Source organism: Anolis carolinensis, unplaced genomic scaffold (assembly GCF_035594765.1).
Source record: "Anolis carolinensis isolate JA03-04 unplaced genomic scaffold, rAnoCar3.1.pri scaffold_9, whole genome shotgun sequence".
NCBI lineage: Eukaryota > Metazoa > Chordata > Lepidosauria > Squamata > Dactyloidae > Anolis > Anolis carolinensis.
Window position 1 is genome coordinate 10,050,908 of NW_026943820.1, and position 15,878 is coordinate 10,066,785.

Genomic DNA, 15,878 nt, shown 5'->3' on the forward strand with positions numbered 1-15,878 from the left:
CAGTTTCCTAGGAAGGATAAGCAAACTATTGGTCAGGTGTGTACAATCCACTGTAAAGCATCAGAAAGCATATTCTTCCTTTAACATTTACAGACAAGATTTAGCCTCACCTCATCTAGCCGTCGCTTTGAAAAAGTGTTGGCCTGTAATTGTCTCTCTAGATTGAGGCACTTCAAACGTTCTTCCTTGAGCAGCAGGTTGAGTTCATCTCCTTTTGCCATAAGTGCATCATGGCTGACTTTAAGATGCCTTTGGTTCTGTGGCGATGGTGGAGAGAAGGCAGTGGAAGGTAAGCATTTTTGAGCAACAATTATCCTTTTCAACAAAAATAAATAAGGGGTGGTGAGATGCAGGGATGGCGGGGTGGATGCAGTCACTGTGAGTCTGTACTGCTCTAACATATCTAACTGTAAGTTTGACTGAACTTACTGGGACTTGAATCAAAGCAGAGATGAACAGGGATGCAGTGTTAGCATAATAATAATAATAATAATAATAATAATAATAATAATAATAATAATAATAATAATTAGTTTTCTATCCTGCCTCCATCTCCCCGCAGGAACTCAGGTTGGCTAACACGGGGCCAAGCCCAAAGAACAAATAATAAACAAAATAAAATGCATGTAAACAATATCTTCATGCAGATAAGAACACATTAAAAGCATAGTAATGCAATCTATATATATAAAAGAGTGATGGCATCATGGCGACCCACAAAACAACAAAACTACAAGCCCTCCAACCTCGAAATTTGACAACACAATCCATCATCCATGCCTCTAGGTTGATACAACAAAAAGAAAAGAAAAATAAAGTCCTAATTAGAGGGAGAGGAATAATTGCTTTTATCCAATTGCTGCCAGTTAGAAGGCTAAGCTCCTCCAACTTGGTCTCCTAGCAACCCAATAAAAAATAATAAAAAATACTAAAAAATTAATACAATAAATACTATAATAACAGAAAATAACTAAAAATAATACAAGAAAATAATAAAATATAATAAATAAAAATATAACTTACAATAAAATTAATAAAAAATGCAAATAAAGTCAAATAAAAATTACACAACAATTTTTAACCAATACCACCACCACTTTGCCACAGCAATGCGTGGCCGGGCACAGCTAGTATAATACAATAGAAAAACAGTAAAAAAATAACATGATAAATGCAAAGACCACCATTCAGTAACAAAGTGAATTAAATAAAAGGGAGGGCAGTCTAGACAAAAGTGCAAAGATATGTATTGTAATGCCATTTGGGAGCATAAATGGACAAAGAGCTAAGACACAAATCCCCACCTATTCTTCGATTCAACTACATACATATTTATCTGCATTTCAGCAGCATAATAATTCTAACCCTGTTTATTTAGGGGTAAGTCCAACCGAGTTCCAAGGGGGTGCATTCCCAGGTATGCGGGTAGATCTGTATTACACCTTGGCAAATATAAGAAGGAAGTGTTTCTTTATGGATATTAAATTTATTCAATCATAAGCTGACTGGAGCGTAACGGGGATTGGCTTCATAGTGAGCATACTTAGCAGAAGTTTTTCCATACCTCATCGAGCTGCAGCATTTTGGATTCCATTGCTGCAAACTCATTGCTTTTTTCCGCCAACTGTTTGTGCAGTTTGATCAGTGTGACATTGTCGCGAATGGTTAACCTTTCAAACAAAAGAGATAGGAAATGGCTTGGTGAAATCTACAGTGCAACAACAGCCACTGACAACTGTTTTACTTTGGAAAATTTAAAAACCTTTTCAATTGTTTTTTTTATGGCTCATTAATTCCTAAACGTAGTTGGGGAGAGGAAAGTTTGTAAAAAGTTAAGATAAATCTTTTCTCTTAAAATTAGTATTACAGATTGTTAAATACATCCAGGTTTTGCTTGACTAGATTTGGATTTCAGTCATTGTTTGGATATACTGGTTTATGCTATGAAACTCTGGAAGATGCTGAGGTGAAAGGAGCAACCTTATCCTTGCAACAGGCAGATAATTTGTTTTTGCTCTCTAGCCACTTTCTTCCAAATGTTTGCTGTCAGGGAATCACTATTTCCTGGAACTTTAAAACTTTCTCCAAGTATTTTCAAGAAAAGTGACTTAGCATTTTACACAGATAATTCCTTTAGATTGGCATTCAAATAAGCTGCAGATGTATGTTAACGCTGACCATCTTGACCGAAATTCTAGATGGCCAAGGTTCTGTTATATATTTCTCCTGCTGAGATTCAATTGAAATTTCACTATTTAATCTTGTTAAAAGTCATCACACAGCTAAGTACAGATATGTTTTCCAAACTGTATCCCTTGAACAGAGCCGGGTGACCTCATTATTATTATTTTTGCATGTATTTGGAGCAAGAAACGTTTAAAAGGAAACCCCTGAATTGATTTTAACTGCGAATACCAAATAAAGCATGATAAACATCAGAACAGAATCTCACATCTTGAAACACATTGTTTCTTCTCCAATACTTATCTGTTACAGACAGACTGGAAAAAATTGTCCCACTGCCATGCTGGAACCAGAAATTAAACTACAAAGCATACACATCTGTAAACCAGCTGAGGACTTGAAATGCTTTTTCTTTGTTTTTTAATTCTTTAGACTCTTAGAAACCATTGTGTTTTGGCATCACCCGGTCAACTGTCCTTTTGGAGAAGATTAAAAAGCACTTTCAAATATTTTCTTGCCTGACGAACTGGTTTATTGCACCTTTCAAATAAAGAGTGGTAGCGTGGAAACACATCACTGCTGTTGCTTCGTCCTAAACACCAAAAACTCTAATGCAAAACCATGTTTATATTAATTTTGCTCCTCACATCAAACAAATAGCAGGAATGTGCTCAAAGTTTTACAGGAGGTTTACTTTTCCCTTATTTTCAAATAAAAGGAGTGGGAATGAATGATATTTATGATGTGCAGATGTAAGCCTAAGGAGTCCAGCTAATCAACATTAACTAGTACTTTCCATCATGCTGAACTAGTCAGTTGTATCCAGATGTAGCAGGAAACCATGGCTTACCAAATACAATGAGTCTAGAAATCATACATTTCCTCCTTCCCTCCTTTTGTGCTAGATAGGACACATATGCAAATACAAAGACAGTTCCCACTTTTGATTTTAAACCAAACAGACTCTCTCACAATGGCCAGTGCCATTTGGTCTAACAATACTTTGTGAAAATTGCCAGGATCAACTAACTATGGTTTAAGCCTAGGTTTGTTTGTATTAACCATAGTTTAGGGTAACCACGATTTCCCAAACTTGGATGTTAACTAAGAAGTTGAAAAAGAAAAGAGGAACGAGCAGAATACTGAAGTCCAAGTCATGTGGAGGCTTCATGCAGCAAACATGTTTTTCTTTGATGAAAGGAGATTCCACCTGAACATCAGGAAGATCTTCCTCACTGTGAGGGCTGTTCGACAGTGGAACTCTCCCCCGGACTGTGGTGGAGGCTCCTTCCTTGGAGGCTTTTAAGCAGAGGCTGGATGGCCATCTGTCGGGGGTGCTTTGAATGCGATTTCCTGCTTCTTGGCAGGGGGTTGGACTGGATGGCCCATGAGGTCTCTTCCAACTCTACTATTCTATGATTCTATGATTCTATGACTAAATCCAACTACTAAGTGAGATATTGTGATTTTGAACATGCCTTATCATTAATATAATTTCTCCAAGACAAGGAAATTAAAAGATTTTGATTCCTATTACTTTAATATGCCACTACCAGACAGAATAGCTAGCAAATTCTAACCACTGAAAATGGCAGGGCAATGTAGTCAATGTAGTCAAGGAAATTCCACCTGTCTATGAATGAACCCACCCTATTCACAAAACTCGACAATTTATGCTACTTTAGGGATTTGCATATGGCAGACAAGTAACTAGACAGATTAAGATATTTTAGTTTGAGCAGTACCCATGCAAACAACAAAACCATGAAATTATTATGAAGTGAAAACAAGCAGGCTAAACAAAACTGTGGAAGAAAACACCTCAAATGCTTCAGAAAAAACCATTCAGAAGCCAGGTTCATCCAATACTTAAAGAGCTGTTGCTCTAGAAAATCTGGGATGAGGGGAACTATCTGAATGTTACCCAGATGGCCCAGTAATCAAATCTTTATGACGTGATACTGGCCATGAAACTTTATGAAAAGGAGTTTTGGATTTCCATCCCTGGTTTAGTATTACTCCTCATAGTCACAGTTAGTTCTGACATCAAGATAGTTGAGTATTTTATGCATCTCCAAAACAGGTAAAAGAAGTGCCTGATGTTCTCTGTGCAAATGCTTGCAAGAAGAGTGAAGATATTCAATAAAACCTAAGTACGCAATGTTTTTTCTCTGTCATATCCTCTATGCTGTTACGGCTTTTTCATGCTATTTTAGCCTACCGTTGGCCTGTGGCTTGCTGCTCTTTCAATTGTAGGAGGGCTTCTTCAAATTCACTTTCCTTCTTCTGAATTTCACTCCTGAGCACTTCCACAGAATGTTCTAACTCTTCATTGTGTGCTTTTAGTGATTCAATAACATTCTCTCTACAAAGCAAGAAAACAACAATGTTCTTGGGTGTCACTAGCTGGGAGGCAGAAGACAAGTATACTTCTGTTCTTTACTAGAAGAAATGGAAATCATGGAAAGAATAGGGATAGGTTCCTTGGAGAATTTTTAAAGCTTTAAGAGGCATTTTTAACAACAGCTTTCAAAAATTGTATAAGACATTTGATCAGATTTTAAACTTGGTACTACTATCCTTGTAAGGCCTTGAAAAGTCAACTTCATGAGAGTTTCTAAGACATATTTAGGATATTAAGTTCTCAGAGATATTGAAAACCTTGTAATGCTTCTGAATATGAAATATGAATTGTTAAATTGACTGGAAGCATACTATGATTCACTTGTTTTCATGTACATTGTAGGTTATTAAGATTTCCATCAGACATGGTTATTTTGGATTGAGAAATATACATGGAGTGTAAAATACTTGCATACCGTAAAGATATATTTTGAAAGGAAGCATAAAGACCTTTCAACATTTGATTATACTGTATACATGTTCTTTTCGGAAAGGCAGCTTATAAAAACTGCAAATGAATGGCTGGAGAAAAATACCTGCATATTTTAGAGATGCATTTTAGAAGTAAACATAAAGACGTTTCAACATTTGATTATACAAATGCTGTTATTAACTTGCATAGCAATTGCATAATATGCAGTCCATCTTATGAGCAAGAAGATGATAGATTAAATGGAAAGCTTCATGTTCCGTGGTATCAAATCTGGAGTTAAAAAAAAAGGAGAGGAGCTGGAACTTGAAAGATTTCCCAGTTAAGCAAAGCTTTTATTGCCATTTTGTCTACCTCATGATGGACTGTTATGAGGAACGAGAGATTAAATGTTTTTTGCTCACTTTAGTTTGAACTGGACAGATCATATTCATAAATCTGATTCCTCTCACATGAGGAGTTCAAGATCTGTTGTACGTTTAAATCTTGACAACCAGGGCCTCAGAAAATGTTCAAGAGGAAAAAAAATAATTGAAGAACAGGCCAAATTTCAGAGGATAGAAAGTTATCAAAATCAAAGCCTCTACAAAATGGTAGATAGGGGTAACAAAATGACAGCGAAAGATGAAGATAGCAGCATATTTAGAGCATCTTATGTGAAGTCCTTATTTCCTAAAACATTATAAGCACAATTATTTTTTTAAATGTTCTTGAAGCAATCAGTGTGTTCCACTCCATTTATGGTGACAGCGTCTTGTTGTCTATCTTTACTACATTCCTCCTGCAACTATAAAAGTATATCTTTTGTTGAACTGAGTACAGTTGGCACCTATTAGCTATATAACAGCATATATCACCTCATGGGTTTATGTGACTATTTGCTATTGAAGGAGACCAACAGAGCTGTTTAACAGTGAGATCAAGCAAACTAAAAGTTTACTGCTTTGCAATAGTTTTATAAGAATTGGAGAGGATCACCTGACCTGTCCTGGGCCCAGGTATTATGAGGTTGTAAGAAAATGTTCCTTGAAACATGTTAACATTCATTAGTTTGAATGAAAAGATGGGATAATGAGGGCACTGGAAATGAGGGCACTTCATGACTACATCAGACTGCCAGCAAAAATGGGGACTTAAGACGACAAAATGTCTAATAAAGGTTGGTCCAATCACATGATCTTTCCATCCTTTTTCATGACTCAGATGGTCAGTCTCACTGTTTGTAGGAAGTTAAGAATATAAAATCCAACTCATATTCAAGATATAACAAATAATTGGGTGACTGAGGGGATATGAGTCAGGGTCTGCCTTGGGCACAATGGAATTGTTTTGAACTAGCTCAGCATCTTGCTGAGGAGCCAATAGGAAATTGATGTCCTCCAGGCTTCATTCTTCTATGTAAGAGTCAAAGTCTGATAGTTTTCATGAAAAGGCACATAGTAAGAGACTGTAAAGTATTTTGTAAGTTTAGTCAATTTTAACTGTTACAGCAATACTTGACAGGAGAACAACAACAAAGAAAAATCAAAAAAGACATACAAGTTTCTTATCTCCGCCTTTGCTTCTTCAAGTAAGTTCTGCCCGTATTTTGGGGGCAAGGCTTGTGGGGATTTCAAAGCCTGGATGTCGATGTCCTGCAATCTCATTCCTAAAAGGTGGTGAATAGTTGATAAAAAGACAAAAGAATACTGAGTGAAAGGTAACGGACCATAAGAGAGAAAAAATAGGCAATAATGTAAGTAGGAAGGTTAAACATGATCACTCCTTGCTATAGTTATAATGTGTCCTTGAATACCATAAGAGCCTCAGTGCATTAGTATGGGAGAAGACAATCCCACCCACATATTTTCTTCAATAATCACAGAACAAAATGTTATCTCTAGGCATTTTCTACATCCTCCAGGATGACTGAATGAAGGAAATGGCGAAAAAAATAATCTGTGCAACTCCTTGCCTCACAAGCCTGATCCAATTCATGGAGTCCCCAGAAATTGACAGATAATTTGCCTTTATACATATACACATTATTTTAATCTTTGTTGTAAATGGTTTTAATTCTTTGGATAATAAGATTTTTAACTTTAATTTTACTTATTTGTTGGGTTTTCTAAACATTTACAAATCACTTTGAGTCAAAATCTGGGTGACAGACAGGGTATTAACATGAGTTTGGTTAATACTTGGATGGGAAACCACCAGGTAATACTTCACATTTCCAGGTAGGGCTTGGTATGAATCCTAACTGAAAGCCAGGAGAGCCATTGCTACCAGGATGTATGGACCAATACCAAAATCTGTACAGGTTAGTGTTCTTGGTGAGCCAATCTATATGTGGACTGCATTCACTATCAGAAAAGTATCTGAAATGAGTCACTTAAACCATATACCTTTCTTGGCGCGCTCCTGAATCCCCACACTTTCTGCTGCTTTTCTGAGGCCTGTGTTAATGCGAGCCTGGACATAATGGTATGGCATGTGCCTGTGCCCTTGAAGCTGCAGCTGTTGCTTGGTTGAAATCAGCCTGTTGCGTATGCTTTCGTTTTGTCTCTCCAAATCCCGAACTTTCTCCTGGAGCTGCTCGATCACTTCCTCCATCTCGACATCCTGGCCTCGCCGCTTGGGGCCGCCACCAGCCTGTTCTGCTTTTTTCTTGTCGTTCACGAGGCGGATTAACTTGGTGGCCATCCTATTGGGGGGGGGGGGGGATGGGGGATAACACACATAAGATGGAAAAAAAAAGAAAAAAAGTTAGTGTGTGTGTGTGTGTGTGTGTGTGTGTATATATATATATATATATATATATATATATATATATATATATATAGCATTTCTGTTGAAAGGAACATAATCACTGTGAAGACTTCAGTCCAGAACCTGAATAATAAATTTCAGGTTTTGATATAACTATTACGGCCTGTGAAGTTGTCTTTGAAGATAATTGAAACCACTGGGTAGCAATCTGCTTTATAGCACTGACAAATAACAGTTTCCTAAGGCTTATCATTTAAAGTTTAGTCAAGAGGGAGGGACGCATATTTACTCCATATGCTGCTCAAATGTGGAACGCATGACCTTCCCAAGGAACCCTGCACGCTGTTAAGTATAGTTACAGATTGGGGATGTGGTGGAGCGACGTATTAAAAGCTGTGGCCCCATACGATATTAAGCTATCCTACGCATGCTTACAATATGTAGCACATTCTCTTGATGTAGCGCTTCCAGTCTGGAGGGAGGGAGGGGGAGGTCACCTCTTCGTTCCAAAAACAAGTAGGTGGGCAGGCTCAAAGGCAGGCCCTTAATAGATCACGTCGCCTCGCTACATCTTATGCTTAGCAAATAATACCAACATGCTTAAGAGAGGTTTAACAGTTAGCCGTGGGACATAATTGGATGCAGAAGGCATGGTTTTCATCTAACTTTAAAAGGATACAAATTTTGCTTTTGGCATCTCAAGAGTTGTACCTTTGATTTCTCTTAGTTTTGATAAACATGGGGAAGCCAGAACAAAAGGCAGAGGGGGCAGGCGGGGGTGATGTAATATACAAGAACAGAAAAACACTTCCAGCAATGATTCTCTTTCTTTTTCTCTTTCTTTTGAGGGGGGTGGGAATCAGGAGGGAGGGACTTGGCATACAAAGAAAGAAAAGGTGGCTTTGATGGAGGAGAGAAGTTCAAGACTTTACAAAATTGGTCGCACATCTTCAAGCGCCGAATCTACTTTTTAGGGAATCAATTTCTCGCAGGGGTCCAGACAGGAGTCTGGAAACAGAAACTTGCTTGATTTGTTTAAAATGGCTTCCTTTATTTAGGTAAAGCATGCTCACAATATTTTTTTGTTTTAAAAAAGAAAATAATAGAAGTGTATACATGGAGGGGGGAACATTAATAACTTTGAGCTGTCAAAGAACAAGTCTACTTGTCTATAAACTACAGTCTCTAATAGTCTGCTGAATTACAAAAAAAATTCTGTTTAGAAAAGGGGTCCTCATTAAAAGTCAACTGCCGTAGTAGCTAAAGATGGTTAAGCCTCAACCAAACCGCTTCTGATATCACACTGCTTCCAGTCTATAAAAAGTGAGAGACTGTAAACAGCTCTGTAGATGGAAAATTGGTCCAAACCATCTTCCTTGTGCTGGCTAGGAATGCTAGGAATTATAATACCCAAACAAGACCTTTTAATTTTATCTTCTTGCTTATGAGCATGTTGTTTAAGTAAGAGGTTCTCTTCATGTAACAAGACCTTTTAATTTTATCTTCTTGCTTATGAGCATGTTGTTTAAGTAAGAGGTTCTCTTCATGTAAGCGAAGGTAGCGATCTTCCAGGTCCTCCCTGCTGATGCGTGAAACTGTTTGTCGAGCTTTTGCATTCTGCGCTGGTTCTAAAACATAAGGAAAGAGAGACAATTTGGATGAGGGTTATATAGTTATTCAGAGTTATATCTCAAAGTTATTCATTCCAGATCTGGCTTTTGAAATCCCAAATTTGCTCTAAAATATCTGGCAAGAATACTAGAAGGGGAAAATTAAGTTCACATACTTCTGGGGCCAAAAAGCTCAAAATGTGATCTTGGGAAAGTCTAATTTAGGCCCATTCTACACTGCCATAAAATCCAGATTATTAAGGCGGACAATCCACATCATCTGGTTTGAACTGGATTATATGAGTCTACACTGCCATATAATCTAGTTCAAAACAGATACTCTGGGTTTTATATGGCAGTGTAGATGGGGCCTTATATATCGGCCATCTAAACTATAATGCATCTTACTTAGAAGGTGAGAATCAAAATGTGCGGATTGCATTTTGCAGTAAAAATCCTGGAATCTGGACAAGATAAAATATGGGTTATACAAAAACTATTCTGATATTCTAATGTTTTTAAATATTTGTGCTTTACATGCAATCATAAATTGTTCTACAACCTATGTGCATACAGCTTCCAAAAACAAATAAATATAATTTACTTTTCCCTACGAGCCATATCTAAAATCCAGTTGTTCCTTTCTCATTTATCTCCAAGTTTGACCTTCTTTAAGTTGAGGCTGGCTATCTGGGGTGTTATGAAAAGGTAGCGATTCATTCATTTTATTTATTTATTTAATGAACTGATATATTTTACTTCCATTGCAAGGAAAGAGAAGGCTTTGTTGGCTGTTAAAATAATATGGAAAGCTCTACGAAATTTGCTTGGGAGAACTTTGTCCGTCCTGACTCTTCTGGATCATTCAAGTGTTGGGTTGGTTGGTTTGAAATTATCCAAAACTGACAACACCATCATATTCTGGAATCCAACAGATACACGAAGGCTGCACATCTGGCATGAAAAAAGGGTTCCAAAGGAATCACAAAAAAGTAGGCAAACAGCCAAGTGAGATACTAGGGGAATATAAATCTAAAGCAGTGATGGGAAATATGTGGTCCTTCAGATGTTAGACTTGCATCCTGACCATTGGCTACACTGGCTTGGTCTGGTGGGAGTTGCAGTTCAACAATGTTTGGAAACCCACACAATTCCCAGCCTTGTGCTGAAGAAAGCATAAATGGTGTTGTCATTTGGGGTGAAGCTTCTTCTTACGGTGGCTGAATGAAGAGAAAATATTGTGGCGTAGGGCAGTTAAAAACATAAAAGAACAGTTAGTCTAGCATTTCACACAATGGCCAGCCAGACATCTGAGCAGTTACATAGTGCCTTATCACTAGAGCTTAAAGAGCAGGCAAACAGTATGAATCCCATCCGAAATCATATGGTTGCCTCCTGCAGAATTCTAGTTTAGTGAAACCTATGATCTCACTAGCTGTGCATTTTTAAAGCCCCACCCTAAACTACAAGTCCCTGCAGAAGGCAGCCACAAGATTTCAGATGGGATCTTATTGACAGTTCTTTAATTTCATGTCATTTATACTGACTGAAAGGGTGAGGGATACTTTTTGGATATTTTACTCCATGTGACAAAATAATTTGACAAAATGTCTTGGGCAAGTCATCTGTACTAACCAATACAGATGCTCAAATTGTAATAGAACATAGTCCTGGACCCTGGAAACTAATACAACATTTCTAATAATTTTCCATCTTTTACCATAGTATTAGTCTCTTCTGAATTTACACAGCTATATCTAATTGGTCATGATATGTCCAAGTGGAAACTATAACTTACTGTAATTTTGTTTTGCTTTATAAAGGGAATGACAATATGAATATAAAAATGTCTCTTAATCCAAATGTTAACATATTTTCTGTTAAACATGTTTTTTTCATTAAATAAAGCTGGAAAACTGAAAAAAAAATGATTTCAGAGGGGATACATACTCTTTGCCTACTTTTAAAGCTTTAGTGTGATCCCGGCCTAAGGGGTGTACAGTATTAGAAAGGTGTTAAAAGCTCATTTTCAGTTTATACTGCTATTATCCATAGAAGTTTCATGACTCAATAAGAAACTGCCTGGAAGTATGTTCTCGTTCACACCAGAAATGCTTCTCATACTTCACCCTGTGGTGAATAAGCGTGCTTTCATTACATCATGACACTATGTTTCACAGTTCCCATTAACCTGGCCCTCACTGTGAATTTACTGAGAGAAGCAGTCTATAAACATGGGTGTTTTGCAGAGCAGATAGATGAAAAACTGTAAACAGCAATACAAACCTTGAAACCCTCCTTGCCCTAGACCTACATCTCTCACTGGGAGGTCCTCTGATGTTTCATCTGCCGCAGCAGACATAGCTGAGCTCTGCATGCCTAAGTACAGATCATCTTTTTCTTTTGTCTATGAGCAAATTGGGGAGAAAAGCAAGTTAAAGTACATTATAAATTATATGAGAGCAAATGAAAGAGGAAGGTAATGATAGCTGCTTGAAGAACTCCCATTCCCATCACCACACACAGATTACATCAAGGCCATGAAGACGTTTGTCCAAAAGGTGACTTCATCTCAGGATATGCCTCTCTTAAGATCTTGTCCTATGATTGATCTAAGTTACAGAATAATTAAAATACATAAACATTGTAAAAATACTATGAATACACGTAATGAAATGTATTTCTATAAAAGATATATATGAAAATGAATTTCTATAAATACATGTTAAAATACACAAAACAAAGATTAAACACACATTTAAAATTCACGCTTAAAGACTGGCTAGGTAGGCCGCCAGAATAAATAGGTCTTAAGATGGTTTTTAAATTCTGACAGCTCATTTAGCTGTCAGAGCTCTTCTGGCAGGTCGTTCCACAGTTTTGGGGCGGCCGATGCAAAGGTCCTCTAGGTGACGGTGGACAGTCAAATTCTGGCTCGTTGGAGTAATTGCTCCTTTGAGGACCTAAGTGTTCGGGATGGACTGTACGGAAGAAGGCGATCCTTTAGGTAACCTGGACCTAAACCAGGTAGGGCTTTAAAGGTCAAAACCATCACCTTGTACTTTGCCCAGAAACTAATTGGCAGCCAGGGGAGTGACTTTAGGATGGTGTACTAGATGGTCCCATAAACAATCTGGCTGCTGTATTTTGAATTAACTGGAGTGTCCGAACTTGGTACAAAGATAACCCAATGGCAAGCATCTCTGATACTCTCACCTCTGCAGGAGTCTACTGTATACTATGCAGCTGTGGACAAGTCTACATAGGGACCAACAAATGCAGCATTGCCCAAACATGAATCAAGGAACATGAAAGGCACGGCAGACGAACTCAACCAGAGAAGTTAGCCATAGCAGAGCACTTGATGAAGCAACCTGGATACAGTATATTATTTAAGAACACAGAAATGCTGGACCACTCTAACAACTACCATGTCAGACTACAGAGGGAAGCCATTGAAATCCACAAGCATGCGGGCAATTTCAACAGAAAGAAAGAAACCATGAAAATGAACAAAATCTGGCTACCAGTATTAAAACACTCTAAAGGCTATTCAATGCTAATCAAGTTGGACAACTGCAACGTTCACACTTGCTTCAGGCAGACAAGAGTTTTCTCCCTCCCTGGACATTCCACAGATATATAAACCCCACTTGCCTAGTTTGCAACACCTCACAACCTCTGAGGATGCCTGCCACAGATGTGGGCGAAACATCAGGAGAGAATTTTTCTGGAACATTGCCAAACAGCCTGGAAAACTCACAGCAAGCCTTTGACAACACACCTCTGTTTTGTCTGGATTAAGTTTCAGTGTGTTTTTCCTCATCCAGCCCATTACCTCCTCCAGACATTCATTCAGAGGGGACAAGCTATCCTTAGTTAAGACTGTTTTGGAAGGCAGGAGACATATATTTAGGTGTCAGCAGTGTACTGATAACATCCTGTCCCATGACAATGGATGATCTCTTCCATATGGCTGGAATTACAATTAAAAGATGTAGTTGGAACCAAATAATAATAATAATAATAATAATAATAATAATAATAATAATAATAATAACTTTATTCTTGCATCCCACCCCATCTCCCTGAGGGGACTCGGGGAAGCTTACGTGGGGACTAAGTCCAGTAATACACAACAGAGTACATCAACATAGGTACATTTAACTAATAACATTTAAAAGCATAAAACATCTGACAAAATCAATAAAAGCAACTCAACAAGCCTCAGTGAGCGTATTCAGAAATTGGAGGCAGGCGGTTAAAAATACATACCGTGTTTCCCCGAAAATAAGACAGTGTCTTATATTAATTTTTGCTCCCAAAGATGTGCTAGGTCTTATTTTCAGGGGATGTCTTATTTTTCCACGAAGAAGAATTCACATTTATTGTTGAACAAAAAAATTAACATTTATTATATATTGTACAGTAGTTGTCATCACAAACCAGCATAACCAAACTGTGAATCCTATCAAGAATTTCTTGTTATTACCATTATTTCCATGTACAAGACTCTATGATATGTACATTTACCAATCCCGCATGCTCTGGTGTTCTGTTCGGTGGGCATGCTTCCAAACAAAGACTTTGCTAGGTCTTACTTTCGGGGGAGGTCTTATATTTAGCAATTTAGCAAAATCTCTACTAGGTCTTATTTTCCGGGGATGTCTTATTTTCGGGGAAACAGGATATGTGCAATAACTGACAGAACACTGATGAGATGGACCAGAGTAAAGTGCAGTAGCTATGTATAGGTAGAGACATGGACACCGTCAGATTATACCAAATTAGTCAAAAGCACATTAACATAGCCAGGTTTTCAGATTCTTCCAGAATGTGGCCAGGGTAGGAGCTAGTCTTATATCTCTTGGGAGGGAGTTCCAGAGTTGGGGGGCCACCACGGAGAAGGTCCTTTCCCTCGTCCCCACCAACCGTGTTTGGGACAGCAGTGGGAGCAAGAGGAGGGCATCCTTTGCCGATCTCAAGGATTGTGCAGGTTCGTAGTAGGAAATGCAATCAGAAAGATAAGCCGGACCTGAACCGTTTGGGGCTTTATAGGCAATAATGAGCACCTTGAATTCAGACCGGAATCTTATCGGCAACCAGTGGGGCTACTTTAATAGGAGGGTTATCCTATTAATAGGGCCCCCAGTGGCACAGTGTGTTAAAGCACTGAGCTGCTGAACTTGTGGACCAAAAGGTCGCAGGTTCAAATCCGGGGAGCGGAGTGAATGCCCGCTGTTAGCCCCAGCTTCTGCCAACCTAGCAATTCAAAAACATGCAAATGTGAGTAAATCAATAGGTACCGCTCCAGCAGAAAGGTAACGGCACTCCATGCAGTCATGCCAGTGGCCACATGACCTTGGAGGTGTCTATGGACAACGCCGGCTCTCTGGCTTAGAAATGGAGATGAGCACCAACCCCCAGAGTCGGATACGACTGGACTTAACGTCAGGGGAAACCTTTACCTTTACCTATTCTATTAATAGGAGAGTAGTCCTCAGCTTAAGCAGCTGAGTGGGGGAAAAGAATGGGCCTGAGGCTGTTAGGAATTGTGGGAGCTGAAGTCCAAAACAGCTGGAGGACCCATGTTGGCCGAGGCCAGCCAGAGCCACACAACTGAGCACACAATGATTATCAATATCGTCATCATGGCTGAACTAAACCACACAGACAGCCATCATTATTGATAAGGTTCCCTCATCACTCAACGAAACCACACATTGACTCCCATTCTTATCACCATAATCGAACAAGCCGCACATTGATTCCCATCCTTCCCTTCCATTTCTCCCTCACTCACTCACAAGGGCCCAGGCCTCTCCGCATTCTCCCTTAGCAACCGCTTCCGTTGCTACCCAATGCAAGAGCCGCCTTCCGCTGGTCTCTGCCCCGCAATGCCTTCTGGGAGCAGTAGTCCTTCAGAGCAAAGCCCTAGTCCTGTCCTGTCACCCGGGCGCATGCGCGCGGCCGCGGTGCACCTCGGGAGCCGTAGTTCTGCTGAGGAGGCGGACTTGTCTGAGGCGCGTCCTGCTTCCCGGGAATTCTTGAATTGGCTGATCGGCGAGGAAAGGAAAAAAGAAGGAAGGAAAGACCAAGGCTTTTGCTTTCAAGGAGCAGCAGGAGGAAGGATGAAGAGAAAAGGAAGAGGGGAAAGGGAGAAGGAGGCCAAGGTAAACACCACACACACATTCACACAGAGTATATTTTTGCAACTGTTCTCCCAAATGTATACACCTTAACAGTTTATAATTCTTCATATATCTATATATAGGTGTGTGTATCTTCATATATGTATGTACAGTAGAGTCTCACTTATCCAACGTTCTGGATTATCCAATGCATTTTTTAGTCAATGTTTTCAAAACATCGTGATATTTTGGTGCTAAATTCGTAAATACAGTAATTATTACATAGCATTACTGCGTATTGAACTACTTTTCTGTCAAATTTGTTGTATAACATGATGTTTTGGTGCTTAATTTGTAAAATCATAACCT

At 38.8% G+C, this 15,878-nt stretch overlaps 2 protein-coding genes across 8 annotated transcripts in view; one reads left to right on the top strand and one right to left on the bottom strand.

Moving 5' to 3' along the window:
- Positions 1–15,323, bottom strand: part of rpgrip1l (RPGRIP1 like) — a 69,085-nt gene extending 53,762 nt beyond the window's left edge. Inside the window, exons 1-8 of one of the 6 annotated variants that reach the window (XM_008113889.3) lie at positions 15,186–15,323; positions 11,665–11,785; positions 9,258–9,396; positions 7,405–7,703; positions 6,557–6,665; positions 4,406–4,549; positions 1,565–1,670; positions 111–257 (exon numbers count right to left, since the gene is read on the bottom strand). In XM_008113889.3, coding sequence (XP_008112096.1) covers positions 111–257; positions 1,565–1,670; positions 4,406–4,549; positions 6,557–6,665; positions 7,405–7,703; positions 9,258–9,396; positions 11,665–11,755 — 1,035 coding nt within the window. In that variant the 5' untranslated portion in view covers positions 11,756–11,785; positions 15,186–15,323. The other 5 variants (XM_008113888.3, XM_008113886.3, XM_008113887.3 and 2 more) reach the window with 5 other exon arrangements.
- The window catches only part of fto (FTO alpha-ketoglutarate dependent dioxygenase), a 326,740-nt gene continuing 326,101 nt past the window's right edge, over positions 15,240–15,878 (top strand). For both annotated transcript variants that reach the window (XM_062961914.1, XM_062961915.1), the window contains exon 1: positions 15,240–15,551. In XM_062961914.1, coding sequence (XP_062817984.1) covers positions 15,240–15,551 — 312 coding nt within the window. The remainder of the gene's footprint in view (positions 15,552–15,878) is intronic.